This window comes from Gigantopelta aegis, unplaced genomic scaffold, assembly GCF_016097555.1.
Source record: "Gigantopelta aegis isolate Gae_Host unplaced genomic scaffold, Gae_host_genome ctg3917_pilon_pilon, whole genome shotgun sequence".
Lineage (NCBI taxonomy): Eukaryota > Metazoa > Mollusca > Gastropoda > Neomphalida > Peltospiridae > Gigantopelta > Gigantopelta aegis.
The window spans coordinates 5,607-27,408 of record NW_024533581.1 but is presented as its reverse complement, the minus strand read 5'-3'; the positions used below and the strand labels follow the sequence as shown (position 1 = coordinate 27,408).

The 21,802-nt window shown below is 39.0% G+C and overlaps 1 protein-coding gene across 1 annotated transcript; it reads left to right on the top strand.

The window, feature by feature from the left end:
- Positions 1–1,825: 1,825 nt before the first annotated feature.
- LOC121392485 (alpha-L-fucosidase-like) lies at positions 1,826–17,059 on the top strand. The gene is made up of 6 exons (XM_041523681.1): positions 1,826–2,563; positions 10,002–10,099; positions 11,834–11,961; positions 13,605–13,609; positions 14,348–14,518; positions 16,683–17,059. Exons 1-6 carry the CDS (start codon positions 2,412–2,414, stop codon positions 16,936–16,938), a joined length of 810 nt encoding a protein of 269 aa, XP_041379615.1. The 5' UTR covers positions 1,826–2,411; the 3' UTR covers positions 16,939–17,059.
- Positions 17,060–21,802: the final 4,743 nt, after the last annotated feature.

Here is a 21,802-nt window from a genome sequence, read left to right as displayed (position 1 = left end):
TGTATAAAACCACTTTCGTGTGATATTTTTGGCTCTTAAAAGAAGGGTATTATTACCCCATGGGAAGGGTATTACTATGTATATGTCCGAAACAGTATCTCTGTGAATCCACCTGAAACATGTACACAGGCATATGTGACATAGGTGTGTATCAGTATCGGTTATGAAAACCACGAGCCCTGCTGACAGCTTGAGAACAGCCACGCATGGAAGCAATCAAACGTTGCACAACACGTTGTGGAATGCTCTGCCACGCATGCTGCAGTGCCGTAAGAAGTTTCTGATGTGTCTGGGGTGGTGGATTCCTCCGGCGCACACGCTGATCCAGTGCATCCCATAGATGTTCTATTGGGTTCAAATCTGGCGAATGGGCAGGCCAAGGTAATGTCTGGACGTTGTGGCGCTGCAGAAACTCCTGAGTAACACGTACAACATGTGGTCTGGCATTGTCATGCTGAAACATTCCACCTTTGATGTTCATGTGCGTAATAACGTGATCCTGCAGGATCTCGTCTCGATATCTGATGCCCGTCAGTGCACCTGCCACATGCACAAGAGCCGTCCTACCATCATGATGGGTTCCTGCCCACACCATGACACTGCCACCACCAAAACGGTCGACTTGTTGCACGCAGGTTAGAGCATAATGTTCCCCTCGACGTCTATAGACACGTGTGCGTCCATCAGCACGTGACAGGAGAAAACGAGACTCATCTCAGAACAAAACAGTCCTCCACCTGGCACGTGTCCATCTCACCCTCTACTAGTACCACTGCAGACACTCCTCTAAGTGACGTGGGGTCAAAACGTTACGTCGCACTGGTCTTCTAGGGGAAATTCCTGCCTCTCTCAGCCGATTACGAACTGTCTGGTCAGAAATTCTGCGTAGTTCAGGGATTTGTGTCGCTGTGGTTGTTGCTGTTGTGGTTCGATTTCGAAGATGACACACCCGGATGTATCGATCTTGAGCGGTGGTGGTTACTCTGGGACCATCTGACCTTGGCCTGTCATTAACACTTTGATTGGTGTTGTACCGTGCCCATAAAGCAGAGATGGTCTGCCTGGAGACGCCAAAGGGTCTTGCCACAGCTTGTTGAGTTGTCCCTGCATTATTGCGTTTCGCTGACGTCAGTCTTGGCGTTATTGCGTTACCTACAGTGTCGTTATGCGGTCTGTTTGAATCACTGCTGATGTGGCCTTTTATGTCACACCAACAGAGGGTTCGGCATGCAAAGTTACAGAACTTCATGATGCACATGCTTCTCTGAGGATTGCTCTTTTGCGTTTCATTACAAAAGTTGCCTATAGCTACGTTTATGCGAATCGGACGTGTTTTATCGTGTTTTTCATTCACCATTCGCTCACTTACTTGATTTTCTTTAAGATGTCTCTGATTCTGTAAAAATAATCTGATAGCATTATTTTTACCAGTGTCAAGTTTCGTTTTTTGAAGAGTATATAATAAAAATTGCTCGGTTGGTGCAAACTGATTATGGCCTAACCGATGATCGGTGATGAGACAGATATTCTAAGTAAAAGAAAACAACAGCTGTTTATGTTTTAGCCAGATGTAGACTAGTCAGTGTTTTTAGAAGATTGTTTATTTACAGGTGAATTGGCTTCTGTCATTTGAAATCGAACCAACATTTACTTTGGTGTGTACCATTGTCTATACGACTTGTTCAACCCGTGGTTTCTGCAGGACACGGCAAACAAATTTCAGACGAATGACTTTGTTATGGTAGGATAGTTTGTTTTTAACAAACGATACACTTCATTTGAAGTAAGGCTAATTATGTTTAAAAACACGATAGGACTCAAGTCCTGGATACAAATAGTAGAGAAAATATATAGGTTATTTTAACAGATAATACACTGATGAAGGAAGTTTTAACTCTTAAAAAACAAATAGTTAAGTGTCATTGGTTTTTTTAGCTAATCAAGAATAAAAACAATGTTAAAATTAAATTAATATTCATGCATTGTATAGACACAGGACAAGGTTTTTATGTTTGGCTAATTAAAACCACCTTTCATTTATTATCACTGTTTACTGACACAAATAAAATTTTAATGACGAATTGTACTAAGCTGGTGATATATGTCCTTTATAAAATATATTATTTTGAAAACTTTCTAGCAAATCAAATTACCAATCAGTATCATATGTGGTAACCAGTATGTTGTTTATTTCACAGAGAAAGACTCTCCCCGAGCTATATGAACTTGTCAATCAGGATCATATGTGGTAACCGGTATGATGTCTATTTCATAGAGAAAGACTCTCCCCGAGCTGTATGAACTGGTCAGTCAGGATCATATGTGGTAACCGGTATGATGTTTATTTCACAGAGAAAGACTCTCCCCGAGCTGTATGAACTTGTCAATCAGTATCATATGTGGTAACCGGTATGATGTTTATTTCACAGAGAAAGACTCTTCTCAAGCTGTATGAACTGGTCAACAAGTACGAGCCTGATCTGTTGTGGTCTGATGGGAACTGGATGGGTCCTGACTGGTATTGGAACTCTACAATCTTCTTGGCCTGGCTCTATAATGAAAGGTAATTTTCTTGCTGTTTAAAAGGAAGTTCACACAATTGGTGTTCTTTCACTTTGATCTAAACTGTGATTTACAACTGACTGAAAAAGTATTGAAATATACAGTTGTCACGGGGATCCTATAATACCCGTAACTGAATGAAACACGATTATCCAAATATCTCTCCTAACTGTATATCTGTTAGATCTCTCTGTATCGGGCAGTCCAATACCCGCGTGGCTCGGTTCTAGGTATATCAGAGATAAGATCTTATATAAAGTATATATATATAGCACGTTTAGTTCACTAGAAAACACAACAAAACACAATACTCTTTGGAATCTGTATTAATACTACGCTGACAAATGCCGCAGTAGTTAATTAACAACAACAATATAATAACAACCCAGAACTAATCACTTAATTAGTTAATCACTAGGTGTCTAGTTTACACAATATTCTAATCACTTCACCGTGACACAACACCCACACGTGTGATAATTGAGAAACGCTTCCAGGGGAACTTAATTAATAAAGGAATTACAACTATTCCTAACTGGTTAATTTTTAATTAACCCTTAACTACTCATTCAGTAACCTTGTAATACAGACTTAATACTGGTACCTATCACAATAAAGACAATAACCTACAGTTTACCTAGGTCCTCTAGGATGACTGGTTAAGCTTTAATAATATTTTTAGAACAGTGAAGCCTACAGTTTACTTCGTCAGATTACCGGAAACACTGTCTAAATAATATTGGTATAATACAGTATTAAAATATTTTAAGTCACATCAATCACATCAAGGTTATACAACAGAGCAGAAATGATATATTTACCAGTCCGGACGGACAACGTTCCCCCTGGAAGCCTTCCTATGTTTCTCCTCGATATCTCTAAATCCTATCTATTTATTACAAACCCGAATATCGCCTGGGGGCAGAACGTGGCACCTCACGTATCATGAGATATTGCGACAACTCCGAGAGACGTATTTTTCTCTTAGAAGACCAGACTTACTGTCGCCAGTTGGTTGACATCCCCTGGTCGTAAAGCAGAACTCGCGGAGGTATTACGTAACAACTGGCCACATGGCATTCGCATCTGGTCTGGGTGTGTATTAGGGGTACGGTCGCGCGGAGGTATTACGTAACAAAGTGCCCACCTAGTCTAAGTGCATATTGGGACTGCACACGGCCCTCTAAAACAAATTAATATCGCCACAGGCGAAAAGAAATTAAGAGCATGTTCCGTCACACACCCCCACCTCAAAAAGGATATTTCCTCTACTCTAGGAATAGGGAAATATACTACAATAAAACAAATGTGCGTTAATCGACGCATCCAGGCATTTATAACACATAGTAATAAGGTGACTACCAGTAATCACACTGAGTCTCTGAGTCCCTGGTATACAATAAAATATATAAAAACAAAACATAAATCAAGAATGTCAACACATTATCATAACGTTCAAATTCGGGACAGGGCATCAGCGATTACATTGGATGTGCCCTTGATATGTTCAATGGTAATTGGGAATTCCTGCAGAAGAAGACTCCATCTCAAAACTCTCTGGTTGGTGGCTTTCATTCAGTGAATGAAAGTAAGCGGATTATGGTTCGTCAAGACAACCACTTGATGCAATGCCGATTTCACGTAGATCTGAAAATGCTTCAGAGCTTGTACCATGGCCAAAGCTTCCTTCTCTATAGTGGAATAGTTCATCTGGTGTTTTTCAAACGTTTTGGAGAAGAAACTTACAGGATGGTCCAGTCCATTTTCGTCTTCCTGGAACAGCCCACGTCACTGGCATCCACAGCCAGCTTGAAAGGTTTCCGGTAGTCTGGTGCTGCCATCACGGGAGACGAGGAGAGCATCTGCTTGAGATGGTTGAATGACTTCTCGCATTTATCTGACCACTGGAACTTCGTTTCCTTCTTTTTCAGTGTCGCACATTTTCGAGGTTTTCTCCGATGGGTATGCTGTCGAATCCGTGTAGCGTTGGGTTCCAAGCGTACATCCTGGCTTAAGGTATTGGTAACCGTTGGAAGGTCCTGACAAATGGAAACATTGTCTTGTATCAATGTAGTCAACTTTGCTCGCTCATCACTCATTGAATTATAAGCTACGCTAGCCTTCCCCTTAAACTTAGACATGGCTAACAATGTCCACTTAGACTGCGGCCAATTTAGCTGCTTGACGGCCCGTTCAAAAAGTCGGAAGAACAAATCTACCTCCTGGTCGTCAAATACAGGCACTGATCTATAAGCCTCCGACATGTTAAACCCATTTCCTACTTCTCGCCTAACTTCTTCAGTATTCAACTTTAACTCATGTTCCACCTTTAATTTTGCAAACTGGAATTCTCTATCCCTATCTCTCTCTTCGTTCTCTCTCTCTCTTCTCTCTCCCTTTCTCTCTCCCTCTCTCTATCCTCTCTATCTCTCTCTCTCTCTCTCTCTCTCTCTCTCTCTCTCTCTCTCTCTCTCTCTCTCTCTCTCTCTCTCTCTCTCTCTCTCTCTCCCCCTCTCTATCCCTCTCTCTATCTCTCTCTCTATCTAATGCACGTTCTTCTCTTTCGTACTCAAGTTTTTTAAAAGCTAATTGTTATTCCACACTTAACTCATTTATCTCTATCTCTGGAACAATCTCACTGTCTTCCATAACAGGCCTATCACCAAAAACTTCCTGGATAATAATTGTCTTTATATCACCTAAGGTTTTTTCTGATGTTAAATCAATTTCCCGCTCACTTGCGATTTCAACTAACTCGGCCTTACGTGCTCGGTTAATCTCCACTACACTGAGCGTATGCCTATCCAGCAAATTCTTATCCATGTTTAGATGTGACGCACTTATTATTAATTTTTTCTAGTGAACAACGTTGCTACTTCTAGTAATTTGTAAAAATAATTTATAAAGCCCCCATTTATAAACAATACTTTCTGAAATATGCATGTCCCGTTTCAGATCCAGGACGAGCGCCACAATTTTCACTCCTGTCACGGGGATCCTATAATACCCGTAACTGAATGAAACACGATTATCCAAATATCTCTCCTAACTGTATATCTATTAGATATCTCTGTATCGGGCAGTCCAATACCCGCGTGGCTCGGTTCTAGGTATATCAGAGATAAGATCTTATATAAAGTATATATATAGCACGTTTAGTTCACTAGAAAACACAACAAAACACAATACTCTTTGGAATCTGTATTAATACTACGCTGACAAATGCCGCAGTAGTTAATTAACAACAACAATATAATAACAACCCAGAACTAATCACTTAATTAGTTAATCACTAGGTGTCTAGTTTACACAATATTCTAATCACTTCACCGTGACACAACACCCACACGTGTGATAATTGAGAAACGCTTCCAGGGGAACTTAATTAATAAAGGAATTACAACTATTCCTAACTGGTTAATTTTTAATTAACCCTTAACTACTCATTCAGTAACCTTGTAATACAGACTTAATACTGGTACCTATCACAATAAAGACAATAACCTACAGTTTACCTAGGTCCTCTAGGATGACTGGTTAAGCTTTAATAATATTTTTAGAACAGTGAAGCCTACAGTTTACTTCGTCAGATTACCGGAAACACTGTCTAAATAATATTGGTATAATACAGTATTAAAATATTTTAAGTCACATCAATCACATCAAGGTTATACAACAGAGCAGAAATGATATATTTACCAGTCCGGACGGACAACGTTCCCCCTGGAAGCCTTCCTATGTTTCTCCTCGATATCTCTAAATCCTATCTATTTATTACAAACCCGAATATCGCCTGGGGGCACAACGCGGCACCTCACGTATCATGAGATATTGCGACAACTCCGAGAGACGTATTTTTCTCTTAGAAGACCAGACTTACTGTCGCCAGTTGGTTGACATCCCCTGGTCGTAAAGCAGAACTCGCGGAGGTATTACGTAACAACTGGCCACATGGCATTCGCATCTGGTCTGGGTGTGTATTAGGGGTACGGTCGCGCGGAGGTATTACGTAACAAAGTGCCCACCTAGTCTAAGTGCATATTGGGACTGCACACGGCCCTCTAAAACAAATTAATATCGCCACAGGCGAAAAGAAATTAAGAGCATGTTCCGTCACACACCCCCACCTCAAAAAGGATATTTCCTCTACTCTAGGAATACGGAAATATACTACAATAAAACAAATGTGCGTTAATCGACGCATCCAGGCATTTATAACACATAGTAATAAGGTGACTACCAGTAATCACACTGAGTCTCTGAGTCCCTGGTATACAATAAAATATATAAAAACAAAACAGAAATCAAGAATGTCAACACATTATCATAACGTTCAACTTCGGGACAGGGCATCAGCGATTACATTGGATGTGCCCTTGATATGTTCAATGGTAATTGGGAATTCCTGCAGAAGAAGACTCCATCTCAAAACTCTCTGGTTGGTGGCTTTCATTCTGTGAATGAAAGTAAGCGGATTATGGTTCGTCAATGATGCAATGCCGATTTCACGTAGATCTGAAAATGCTTCAGAGCTTGTACCATGGCCAAAGCTTCCTTCTCTATAGTGGAATAGTTCATCTGGTGTTTCTCAAACGTTTTGGAGAAGAAACTTACAGGATGGTCCAGTCCATTTTCGTCTTCCTGGAACAGCACAGCTCCAGCTCCCACGTCACTAGCATCCACAGCCAGCTTGAAAGGTTTCCGGTAGTCTGGTGCTGCCATCACGGGAGACGAGGAGAGCATCTGCTTGAGATGGTTGAATGACTTCTCGCATTTATCTGACCACTGGAACTTCGTTTCCTTCTTTTTCAGTGTCGCACATTTTCGAGGTTTTCTCCGATGGGTATGCTGTCGAATCCGTGTAGCGTTGGGTTCCAAGCGTACATCCTGGCTTAAGGTATTGGTAACCGTTGGAAGGTCCTGACAAATGGAAACATTGTCTTGTATCAATGTAGTCAACTTTGCTCGCTCATCACTCATTGAGTTATAAGCTACGCTAGCCTTACCCTTAAACTTAGACATGGCTAACAATGTCCACTTAGACTGCGGCCAATTTAGCTGCTTGACGGCCCGTTCAAAAAGTCGGAAGAACAAATCTACCTCCTGGTCGTCAAATACAGGCACTGATCTATAAGCCTCCGACATGTTAAACCCATTTCCTACTTCTCGCCTAACTTCTTCAGTATTCAACTTTAACTCATGTTCCACCTTTAATTTTGCAAACTGGAATTCTCTATCCCTATCTCTCTCTTCGTTCTCTCTCTCTCTTCTCTCTCCCTTTCTCTCTCCCTCTCTCTATCCTCTCTATCTCTCTCTCTCTCTCTCTCTCTCTCTCTCTCTCTCTCTCTCTCTCTCTCTCTCTCTCTCTCTCTCTCTCTCTCTCTCTCTCTCTCTCTCTCTCTCTCTCTCCCCCTCTCTATCCCTCTCTCTATCTCTCTCTCTATCTAATGCACGTTCTTCTCTTTCGTACTCAAGTTTTTTAAAAGCTAATTGTTATTCCACACTTAACTCATTTATCTCTATCTCTGGAACAATCTCACTGTCTTCCATAACAGGCCTATCACCAAAAACTTCCTGGATAATAATTGTCTTTATATCACCTAAGGTTTTAGCTGATGTTAAATCAATTTCCCGCTCACTTGCGATTTCAACTAACTCGGCCTTACGTGCTCGGTTAATCTCCACTACACTGAGCGTATGTCTATCCAGCAAATTCTTATCCATGTTTAGATGTGACGCACTTATTATTAATTTTTTCTAGTGAACAACGTTGCTACTTCTAGTAATTTGTAAAAATAATTTATAAAGCCCCCATTTATAAACAATACTTTTTGAAATATGCATGTCCCGTTTCAGATCCGGGACGAGCGCCACAATTTTCACTCCTGTCACGGGGATCCTATAATACCCGTAACTGAATGAAACACGATTATCCAAATATCTCTCCTAACTGTATATCTATTAGATATCTCTGTATCGGGCAGTCCAATACCCGCGTGGCTCGGTTCTAGGTATATCAGAGATAAGATCTTATATAAAGTATATATATAGCACGTTTAGTTCACTAGAAAACACAACAAAACACAATACTCTTTGGAATCTGTATTAATACTACGCTGACAAATGTACTGCCGCAGTAGTTAATTAACAACAACAATATAATAACAACCCAGAACCAATCACTTAATTAGTTAATCACTAGGTGTCTAGTTTACACAATATTCTAATCACTTCACTGTGACACAACACCCACACGTGTGATAATTGAGAAACGCTTCCAGGGGAACTTAATTAATAAAGGAATTACAACTCTATTCGTAACTGGTTAATTTTTAATTAACCCTTAACTACTCATTCAGTAACCTTGTAATACAGACTTAATACTGGTACCTATCACAACAAAAACAATAACCTACAGTTTACCTAGGTCCTCTAGGATGACTGGTTAAGCTTTAATAATATTTTTAGAACAGTGAAGCCTACAGTTTACTTTGTCAGATTATCTCTAAAACCTATCTATTTATTACAAAACCGAATATCGCCTGGGGGCACAACGCGGCACCTCACGTATCATGAGATATTGCCACATCTCCCAGAGACGTATTTTTCTCTTAGAAGACCAGACTAACTGTCGCCAGTTCATTGACATCCCCTGGTCGTAAACCAGAACTCGCGGAGGTATTACGTAACTACTGGCCACATGGCCTCCGCACCTGGTCTGGGTGTGTATTAGGGGTACGGTCGCGCGGAGGTATTACGTAACAAAGTGCCCAGCTAATCTAAGTGCATATTGGGACTGCACATGGCCCTCTAAAACAAATTAATATCGCCACAGGCGAAAAGAAATTAAGAGCATGTTCCATCACAACAGTATATACAAAATAAAAATAATTGAAACTTTGGTATCTCTCTCTCTCTCTGTCTCTCTCTCTCTCTCTCTCTCTCTCTCTCTCTCTCTCTCTCTCTCTCTCTCTCTCTCTCTCTCTCTCTCTCTCTCTCTGTCTCTCTCTCTCTCTGTTATAAATAACTGACCATTTTAATGGCACCAGGCCTGGAGCTTATAAAACGTTTAGAGTCCAGACTCAAAACTCTGAGACACTAATGTCATGACAACGCCATACAATTTATAAACACGTGCCCAGGTATTACAAGAAACCTACTTTTGTGCTTAAGCACCATTCATTCTTATCAACATTGCCAGAATCATTCTAATGGTACACTGGGTTGAGGGGGAAGGGAGAAGAGGTTATTGCCAGCATACACGTTAACAAATGCGAACAATATCCTTTACAAAACTGTTTTTGATATATACTTTTAGTAGGGTGAGGGTAGTAGAAAAAAAAAAGAGTATTCTTTGTACACCTTTGAAAATGTTTATAGCATATATCAATTAATTTAGTTACCATGTTTGACTAATCAGTCTGTTTTTAATTCGACAGCCCAGTAAAGGACAAAGTTATTGTAAATGATCGGTGGGGATACAATACACGCTGTCAACATGGTGGTTTCTGGGACTGTACTGACAAGTTCAATTCTGGTTAGTGCATCCTTCATTTGTATTGCTGATCACAGTCCCTTAGGAATGATATGTGAAGGGGGGAGGGGTCGCTATAGTGTACATGTATATGATTTATATAGAGTAGGTAAAAAAGTAAATGATTTGGAACTCAAGTGGAGGGTGCAGAGACACCCTGGTCCTCACCTCCTGGTTCCTACAGTCTGTCTATATATGGTTCAGTAGTTTCATCTTTAGGAATGTACAGTGCTGGCCTACATATATGTTAAGTAGAGAAGATTATGAACACCAAAACCAACCCCTCGCCCGCTACCAACCCTGGTCGGACTGCTTGTGCCTTCCTTGCACATGCCAGCGCGAGCGGTCCCCTCTTCCTCCCGCCTCAAACCTTTTCTTGGCCTGGACGGAGGAGCCGGCGAAAGTCAACACCTCCGCCCATGGCAGCTTATTATGAATGTGCACATTAAAACCTATGACCTGACCTGACCTGTCAGATCATGGGGAGGAACAGAGGTTGTTAAAACAAACCTCTGTCTAAGTTGCATAATGGATGTTTCCCACGAAAAGTAACTACTTTTATTTTGAAATAATATAAAGAAAATACCTTGAAGTAAATGCCCTTAAAGAGTACAGTCATACAATTACATTTCCTAGAATTTTTTTTTTTTAAACATTGGAAAATCTATAAATGGTGACAGACAGATTTTGAAGTTAAAATAATTATGGCACACGCTCTGCATTCAGAATTCTTTGACAGCATGACAGTAGCTACAGTTTTGGGACTTGATTCACTATACTCTTGCAAGTTTGTGATCTCACAGAGCAATGCAAAAAGGCATCTGATGTATAGATTTGATTTGGTTTATTTTCTATTTTTACTCATGATTCTTGAGGAAGGAAGGAATGAAATATTTTATTTAACGATGCACTCAACACATTTTATTTACAGTTATATGGAGTCAAACATATGGTTAAGAACCACAGATATATTGAGAGAGAAAACCCGCTGTCGCCACTCCATGGGCTTCTCTTTTCGATTAGCAGCAAGGGATCTTTTATATGAACTATCCCACAGACAGGATAGTACATACCACGGCCTTTGTTACACCAGTTGTGGAGCACTGGCTGGAACGAGAAATAGCCCAATGGTCCCACCGACAGGAATCGATCCAAATCGATCGCGTATCAGGCGAGCGCTGTACCATTGAGCTACGTCCCACCCTTGATTCTTGAGGAAGCCACGGTTTATACAGCAGCACATTACAATTTGTATATTCTTGAGTTAATTATGGAACGCTTACCAGTAGAATAAATGAACAAATAAAGGTAAATATATAGAAACTATGAGTAAATTCACCTCAAAATATAGGCTTTTAATATTTAATGTTAAAATGTTGGTCAAACGTTTAAAAATATACATACCAAACATCCTTTACTTTCTTTTAAGCAGACTAACTGTCGACTTTTAAATTTCAAAAGTCTACAGTTATTTTGATATCAAACTTCAAAAACGTACCAAACTTGTTTTACTTTTTTTAAAGCAGTCTAGGTGTAAACCAACATTCTTTTATAATTGCACACCATTATTATTATTAATATCCACTAACTAACAGGCCTCGAGCTTAATTCACGAACTTCTTGCAACATTGCAATCTTGCAGTACAATGCAAAATAACACACAAGCACGATGCATTGTTGCTTAAAACAGTTTATGAGAGCTTTGTCAATTCAAAGGCCTCCGATTTTGTTTTTCAGGCAAACTGATGCCTCATAAATGGGAGGATTGTACGACTTTTGATAAACAATCCTGGGGATACAGACGCACTGCAACTGTGGATGAACTTTATTCAATAAAGGAACTCATTGCCTTGCTTATTGAAGTTGTCAGTTGTCAGGTAGTAATCATTTTACATTAATCAGGGACTGAAAAATATTATTAGCAATTTGGTGAACTTGTTAAGAAGTTTCAATAAGCTAAATGAAATACAACACAATTAATGCTCTATAAATAATGGTATTTCTGATTTTCAAATGAGCTTTCTTGCAATTTAATAATAATGATATATATTTATAAAATGCAGCTTTAATTAAAGGGACTGTCCTGAGTTTGCAGCCATTGTAAGATGTTTGCAATAACAGAGCCTTGTTGGCGACTACTATTTCATACTAAATACATTTTCTTGTTTAGAATACCAGTGTCTGTATATCGAATGTGTTTGCTGTCGTATACTAATGTTTGTAGCACTCAGTTTTTACTTTAATTCGTGATATATATGTTTTTCGTACATACGAAATTATTGGGAGGTAAAATCCAGTTTGTGCTACTACAAGCATTAGGACAATAATAAACACCTTGTAAATACAGACACTGATATTTTAAATAAGAAAATGTATTTAAATTTATATGTTACGGACACATTTTACAATGGTTGTAAACTCAGGACTGTCCCTTTAATGTTTGTTTAATGATATCCCAGCACATACATGCACCTGTACTTATCTATGGACATTAGCTGTGTGACATGTTGTGAGCTTGGTACTTTGCGACATAATTTATTGTTAGTCTTGGTGAACAGCAGAAAACGTATGCTTGGCACATCCTACTTGGGCTGAAACTCTACTAGACTGGTATTCAACTGTTAAGTAAGCCTTTGCCTCAACTCTACCAGACCAGTGTTCAAGGTGTTATAGAGGATGGACACTGGCCTCGGTGGCGTCATGGTTAAGCCATCGGACATAAGGCTGGTGGGTACAGGGTTCGCTGCCCGGTACCAGCTCCCACCCAGAGCGAGTTTTAATGACTCACTGGGTAGATGTAAGGCCACTACATCCTCTTCTCTCTCACTAACCACTAACAATTAACAACTAACCCACTGTCCTGTACAGACAGCCCAGATAACTGAAGTGTGTGCCCAGGACAGCGTGCTTGAACCTTAATTGGATATAAGCACGAAAATAGGTTGATTCAAATAAATGAAAAGAGGATGGACCTTAACTCTACTGCATCAGTGTTCTAAGTTTTATAAAGCCCAGGTCTTAACTACTACCAGTGGTATATCAAATGGTATATTAAAGGCTTTGGTATGTACTGCTCTTTCTGTGCATATCCAAAATCCCTTTCTGTTAATGAAAACATTTAACAAGTTTCCTCTGAAGACTACATGTCAGAATCATTGACACCAATAGCCAATGATTAATTAAAGCCGCACGCCCTAGTTCCATCCAGCGAAAATAAATTATAATTTGGTTAATCTACAAACCTGTAACACACTTAGATCACGTTTTTATCAATTGGAGTTAAAAAGCAGGTTTTATATCGATAAATACCATGGGAATCGCCATGTCCCAATTGCTTGAAATAATTTTGAAAGTTAGTATTCTGATGTCACCGGTAGATGTCGCTCGAAGCACAACAATGCCTACGTCACGACAAATTTCACAGAGTGCGCACAGACTTGGGATGCGTTCTTTTCACCTCTCCTGGACATGTTCCAACTGTTATGTCCTGGTTGTATCCCCTCTCCAGATATCGTAAGACTTTTGTATTGAGACACTTACTTGTCTGAACTTTATTGTTACTGAAAACGTTCACAAACTGTGAAGAAAAATCTCACAAATGAACAACAAGCAAACGACAACAAATCGGATGTTGATTGCGCGAACCGTGCACAAGAAAACAAACCGAACCAAAATGATAACGGTCACGTGGTATACCAACGTCTGTGACGTGTACACAGGAAGATTCGCTCTAAAAATAGATTGGACCTCGCTTGCTTAACGGTTTTTTCTCGAGAGCACGCGGCTTGTTAAGAAATACAAAAAATGCATTTCGTGGTTTTACAAACATCAGGATTACCAGGATTACCAAAAAGCACTTCAGGTGAATGGAAATGTGTATTCTAAATAATAAAATGTAAGTAAAGTGCAATTTTATTTGTGAAAAAAATGGGTTTAATAGCGAAAAACAACGCCGTAATGGTTAACAACTAGCCGTAACTAGGGCGTATCCCTTTATTCAACGTATTCTAGTGGTATCATATAAACAAAAATCTACTCTACTGTACCAGTGTTCAAAGTATAGTCTAGGCTTTAACTAAATTAGACAAGTGTTCATGTTTTTGTTTTGTTTTGTTTTGATACTACAGGCCTTTAACTGTATTTAGTTTATGGAGCTCGAGTCTGGACTCTACTAAACCAATATTTAACATTAAACACAACACTTTTCATGTCCTGATACATGTTCCCAGGAAATCTCTAAATATTTTATAGTTTTGGCGGGAACCTTCTGGTGAATGTGGGTCCCACATCCTATGGAACAATTGCACCAATCTACGAGGAGCGACTCCGACAAATGGGATCATGGCTGGGTGTGAACGGTGATGCTATGTACGCCACCAAGCCTTGGAAAAATCAAAACGACTCCATGACACCCGGGGTGTGGTAAGTTCTTTGATCTTCAATGGTCTGCAGTTCTTGTAGCAGATGAGTAGAGTCAAATATAGATTATTATTACCTATATGGTTAAAAATATCTTGATATATATCAAAGTGATACATCCCACTAGAACGCAAAGTGGGCCGTAACACTTCGACGTCATCGATTGGTGCACTACAACCTTATATGAAAGTCAACCTAACGAGTCGAGTGATATCAGTTAATATCAATTATGGGTAATAAATAGGATATTAAACTTGCCAGTGGAGGATCCAGAAAGTTCATTTGGGAGGGTGGGGGGGGCAGTGACATGAGGTGGAATGCCAAGAGAACTTTGGGGGAGGTTTGGAGTGGGGGTTGTAATTTTTTTTATAATTAATATATAATTTACCCCTGCCCCCCCCCCCCCCACCCCACCCACCCCACCCCCGATATGCCTCTGCTTGCTACCATTTCATGTTTATGTTTCTTGTGAAATCATTTCCATTGTCACTTGCTCATGACAACTGAAAATAATTTCACTCGGGACATAAACACAATAGGAAATGGCAGCTGGTTTAATATCCTATAATGATACATTGATTTCAGGGATGTGTACATATAGTTCGAATCTAGGCATATTCTTTTACATGTGCAACTGTACATAAATGAACATTTAAACAATACAAAGAAAGAAATGTTTTATTTAAGAACGCACTTAACACATTTTATTTACGGTTATATGGCGTCAGACATATGGTTAAGGACCACACAGATTTTGAGAGGAAACCCGCTGTAGCCACTACATGGGCTACTCTTCCGATTAGCACCAACGGATCTTTTATTTGCACTTCCCACAGGCAGGATAGCACAAACCATGGCCTTTGTTGAATCAGTTATGGATCACTGGTCGGTGCAAGTGGTTTACACCTACCCATTGAGCCTTGCGGAGCACTCACTCAGGATTTGGAGTCAGTATCTGGATTAAAAATACCATGCCGCGACTGGGATCCGAACCCAGTACCTACCAGCCTGTAGACCGATGGCCTACCACGACGCCACCGAGCCTGATATTAAACAATACATACGTGTGTGTACAGTACATCGATTGAATATCAACTTTACACCCATAAAAGGTTTTCTGAGAGAGAGAGAGAGAGAGAGAGAGAGAGAGAGAGAGAGAGAGAGAGAGAGAGAGAGAGAGAGAGGAGAGAGAGAGAGAGAGAGGGGGGTAGGTAGGTACGTAGGTAGGCGAGTGGGTAGGGGGTCATAGCAGACATTTTTCATTCATTTTTAATTAACCCTTAACTACTCATTCAGTAACCTTGTAATACAGAATTAATACTGGTACATATCTCAATAAAGACAATAACCTACAGTTTACCTAGGTCCTCTAGGATGACTGGCTAAGCTTTAATATTTTAGACAGTGAAGCCTACAATTTACTTCGTCAGATTACCGGAAACACTGTCTAAATAATATTGGCATAATACAGTATTTAAATATTTAAAGTCACATCAGTCACATCAAGGTTATACAACAGAGCAGAAAAATATATTTACCAGTCCTGACGGACAGGTTCCCCAGGAGCCTTCCAAATGTTTCTCCTCGGTATCTTTAAAATCCTAGCTATTTATTATAAAACCGAATATCGCCTGGGGGTACAACGCGGTACAGAATCCCTACATGTGATCTTTTATTTGCACTTCCCACAGGCAGGATAGCACAAACTATGGCCTTTGTTAAATCAGTTATGGATCACTGGTCGGTGCAAGTGGTTTACACCTACCCATTGAGCCTTGCGGAGCACTCACTCAGGGTTTGGAGTCAGTATCTGGATTAAAAATACCATGCCGCGACTGGGATCCGAACCCAGTACCTACCAGCCTGTAGACCGATGGCCTACCACGACGCCACCGAGGCTGGTATTAAACAATACATACGTGTGTGTACAGTACATCGATTGAATATCAACTTTACACCCATAAAAGGTTTTCTGAGAGAGAGAGAGAGAGAGAGAGAGAGAGAGAGAGAGAGAGAGAGAGAGAGAGAGAGAGAGAGAGAGGAGAGAGAGGGGGGGGGTAGGTACGTAGGTAGACGAGTGGGTAGAGGGTCATAGCAGACATTTTTCATTCTGTATTTTTGTAAAAGTATTGTTTCTAAATTGTTATATAATGTCGTTATGTTAAAGGTACACTAGCAAGGCTGGGACGTCTGGAACTGACGTCTATGCCATCACTCTAAAGGGGCCATCTTCAGTCCTTACTCTGGCAGATCCTGTGGTTTCCAGTGATACAACAGTCAGTCTCCTTGGATACTCTGGAAGTCTAAAATACAAGCCGGGAGTGGCTGGTGGAATTGAGTTTGTTGCACCTGGTTTAAATATAGAGGACATTCCTTTTCTGTGGGCGTGGACATTTAAAATGACGGGCCTGAAAAATGCATAAATAAAACTGGGTTTTTTATTATCCTTTTATGAACATTATACCATTACAACCATATTATTCCAGAAAGAACAAATTTAGTTTTAATTGGTATAGTTATGAAAGAAAGAAAGAAAGAAATGTTTTATTTAACGATGCACTCAACACATTTTATTTACAGTTATATGGCGTCAGAAATATGGTTAAGGACCATACAGATTTGGAGTGGAAAGCCGCTGTCGCCACTACATGGGCTACTCTTTCCAATTAGCAGCAAGGGATCTTTTATTTGCGCTTCCCACAGGCAGGATAGCACAAACCATGGCCTTTGTTGAACCAGTTATGGATCACTGGTCGGTGCAAGTGGTTTACACCTACCCATTGAGCCTTGCGGAGCACTCACTCAGGGTTTGGAGTCGGTATCTGGATTAAAAATCCCATGCCTCGACTGGGATCCGAACCCAGTACCTACCAGCCTGTAGACCGATGGCCTAACCACGACGCCACCGAGGCCGGTGGTATAGTTATGAATAAAATTCAGGACTCTATCAAATATTTTCTTTTATTTAATATATAATTATGTATTGTTATAGTAAACAACTATTACATATTTTTCTGTTTAAATTGTTTAAACTGTAGCATGTTCTTAAACAATAATTTACAGCAAACAAATTGACATGTTTGTTACGAACCAAAATCTAACGAATCCTAGATAACATGCATTTTTTTAGTTTTCATAAATGCAATAAAAAAAAAATCCACAAACAAATCCATAAAACCCCATCATGAGCAAGATTTTTTTCATTTTACCAAACAATGCAAGTCATCTTGTGATAAAACATTGCAAAAATAATTAATTTTGTTGAGTATGCATAATATGCATTGTCACGGGGATCCTATAATACCCGTAACTGAATAAAACACGATTATCCAAATATCTCTTCTAACTGTATATCTATTAGATCTCTCTGTATCGGGCAGTCTAATACCCGGGTGGCTCGTCTCTAGGTGTAATCAGAGATACGATCTTATATAAATATATATAATATAGCACGTTTAGTTCACTAGAAGACACAACAAAACACAATACACTTTGGAATCTGTATTAACACTACGCTGACAAATGTACTTGCCGCAGTAGTTAATTAACAACAACAAATATAACAACCCAGAACTAATCACTTAATTAGTTAATCACTAGGTGTCTAGTTCACACAATATTCTAATCACTTCACCGTGATACAACCCGCACACGTGTGATAATTGAGAAACGCTGCCAGGGGAACTTAATTAATAAAGGAATTACAACTCTATTCCTAACTGGTTAATTTTTAATTAACCCGTAACTACTCATTCAGTAACCTTGTAATACAGAATTAATACTGGTACATGTCACAATAAAGACAATAACCTACAGTTTACCTAGGTCCTCTAGGATGACTGGCTAAGCTTTAATATTTTAGACAGTGAAGCCTACAATTTACTTCGTCAGATTACCGGAAACACTGTCTAAATAATATTGGCATAATACAGTATTAAAATATTTAAAGTCACATCAGTCACATCAAGGTTATACAACAGAGCAGAAAAATATATTTACCAGTCCTGTCGGACACGTTCCCCGGGAGCCTTCCAAATGTTTCTCCTCGGTATCTTTAAAATCCTAGCTATTTATTATAAAACCGAATATCGCCTGGGGGTACAACGCGGTACAGAATCCCTACATGTGATATTTCCACAGCGACCAAGACGGTATATTTTCTTAGATGGTCAGACTTACTGTCGCCATTCAGCTAGCAATACCCCGATTGTAAACCGAACTAGCGGAGGTATTACGTAACTACTGGCCACATGGCCTCCACACCTGGTCTAGTGCATATTGGGACTGCACAGCTTTACCACGTCGCGCGGGGGTATTACGTAACCAAGCTGCACACGGCCCTCTAAAACAATTAACATCGCCACAGGCGAAAAGATAAGAGCATGTACCGTCACATGCATTTTGAATTAATACAGAAGAATATTTTATAAATAAAACAAATCAGATTCATTAAGGGATTGAAAAATATAACATATCAGGATCTATGATGGCTAATAATGTCAACAACTTGGTGAATTTTGTTTGAAAATGTGCAACCAAATTAAAGTTCTCTCAAGCCAAAGAAAATTCAACAAACTAAAGGCTCATATACACATCGATTGCTAAATTAGCTTTTTGTACAATTTGTTATTAAATAGATTAGCCGAATTGAATGTCAATTCCTATCTGTTGATTTTCTGACTGACTGCTGCATACATGTTACTTGTATATTCCACACATTCAATTTCTCAGTTAAAATACACTGGGTTTAAAACAAATCTCCCCCCCCCCCCCCCCCCCACACACACACATTGATTTATGGGTATGAATAGAATAAAACGGATGTTTAACAACACCCCAGCACAACAATTACGGGTATGAAGTCATAATTCAATTATAGACCAAAATACCTTTAGAAAATAGAATATGATAACAGTTATCATATTCTATTTTCTAAAGGTATTTTGGTTGATGGTTGATTAAAATTAATTTTGAAACGAGTTAAATATACAAATGTACATTTGCCCGCAAATGTAATGTTTGATCGAAGGCGTTAGCCTGAACAAAAATGAAACATTTGCGGGCATCAAATAGACAATAACACCTGCAAATCTAAAAACTCCATATGGTTATGTCCATTGTAAACTGAATCATTTTTTTACAGAACTAACTGTATATTTGGTATTTCTTGAAAAAAATATCTGGCTACAATTTAACTGTTGACCCTTGAATCGTCAACTTAGCCTGTTCCAATTGCCAATGACGTCACTTTCCGGGTGTTATTTTCATTTGATCCCGAAAAAAGAATGAAATTAACCAATCACAATACAAAACACATTCGCCATCAGTTTACAATTAAGTCAAGTTGCACTGTCTGCAGAATTGAAACTTACAACTATTAACAACCAATATCTAATTGCCGATCATTTGTCATATCCAATTAAAACAAAAATTTCAACATCTTGCCAACAATAAACTGATTTGAAGATGATTATAGATGAAACTATATGGATATTTATTCCGATACATATTAAACATTTTAAAATGTATATATATATATAAAAAAATAATTTGTGATGTAAAATTCACGATTAATCTAGTACAATGTATAAATTTTTTTTAATTAACTGAGATGAACATTCACATGTACAATTACAAACCAAGTTTCATTGATTTAGAACTTATAGTTAGTGAAAAACAAAAAATAAAGACAAAAATGTAACATTGAACTAACATTTTCTTAATTGCAGGAGTTGGGACCATAACCCATTGACCTCATGGTATAAAGAAGTAGTGGGTGAAATGGCAAAAATGTGGCAATGATAACCATGTTGTCACGGGGATTCTATAATACCCGTAACTGAATTAAACACGATTATCAAAATATCTCTCCTAACTGCATATCTATTAGATCTCTCTGTAACAGGCAGTTCAAAACCGCTTTGGCTCGTCTCTAGGTATGATCAGAGATACGATCTTATATAAAGTATATGTAATATAGCACGTTTAGTTCACTAGAAAACACAACAAAAACACAATACACTTTGGAATCTGTATTAACCTACGCTGACAAATGTATTGCCGCAGTAGTTAATTAATAACAACAATAATAACAACCCAGACTTGATCACTTAATTAGTTAATCTCTAGGTGTCTAGTTTACACAATATGCGAATCACTTGACCGTGACACAACACCCACACGTGTGATAATTGAGAAACGCTTCTAGGGGAACTTAATTAATAAAGGAATTACAACACTATTCCTAACTGGTTAATTTTTAATTAACCCTTAATTACTCGTTCAATAACGTGTGATAATTGAGAAACGCTGCCAGGAGAACTTAATTAATAAAGGAATTACAACACTATTCCTAACTGGTTAATTTTTAATTAACCCTTAACTACTCATTCAGTAACCATGTAACACAAAATTAATACTGGTACCTATCACAATAAAGACAATAACCTACAGTTTGCCTAGGTCTTCTAGGATGACTGGCTAAGCTTTATATTACCAAATACTCGTATAATGTTAGAACAATAAGACTACGATTTACTTCGTCAGATGACCGAAGACACTGTCTAAAGAATATTGGTATAATACAGTATTAAAATATTTAAAAGTCACATCAATCACATCAAGGTTATACAACAGAGCAGAAATAATATATATATTTACCAAAGTCCAAACGGACAACGTTCCCTGGGAGCCGTCCTATTTGCTTCTCCCAGATATCTCTAAACCATAGCTATTTATTATAAAACCAGAAAATCGCCTGGGGGTACAAGGCGGTACCTCACGTATCATCTGAATTTCCACAGCGACCAAGACGGCATATCTTTCTCTTAGATCGCCAGACTGGCTGTCGCCAACCGCGAGCAATCCCCTGGCCATAAACAGCACTACCGGAGATATTATGTAACTACTAGCCACATGGCCTCCACACCTGCTCTGGGTGTGTATTAGGCGTACCGATCGAGGACCGTCGCGCAGAAGTATTACGTAACAAGTTGCCCACCTGGATAAGTGCAATTTGGAACTGCACACGGCCTTCTAAAACAATTAATATCGCCACAGGCGAAAAGAGATTAAGAGCATGTACCGTCACACATGTTGATATAACATCACAGGTAAAGACTGTTCATGTAAGATACACAAGATAAACTGCATGCTATAAATAACAGAATTTTGAGATAACTGATAACTGGCCTCAGTGGTGCAGTGGTTAAAGGGACATACTCTAGTTTTTAAACACTAACGCATATTTGTGACTATTATAACCGTTTTTGATAACTTAAATCATAC

Excerpts from the sequence above, each read along its gene's own strand:
- LOC121392485 (XM_041523681.1), top strand. The coding sequence starts at position 2,412 with ATGATGTTTATTTCACAGAGAAAGACTCTTCTCAAGCTGTATGAACTG. Across the intron at positions 10,100-11,833 it reads TACTGACAAGTTCAATTCTG|GCAAACTGATGCCTCATAAA; the intron begins GTTAGTGCATCC and ends TTTGTTTTTCAG. Across the intron at positions 14,519-16,682 it reads TCCATGACACCCGGGGTGTG|GTACACTAGCAAGGCTGGGA; the intron begins GTAAGTTCTTTG and ends GTTATGTTAAAG.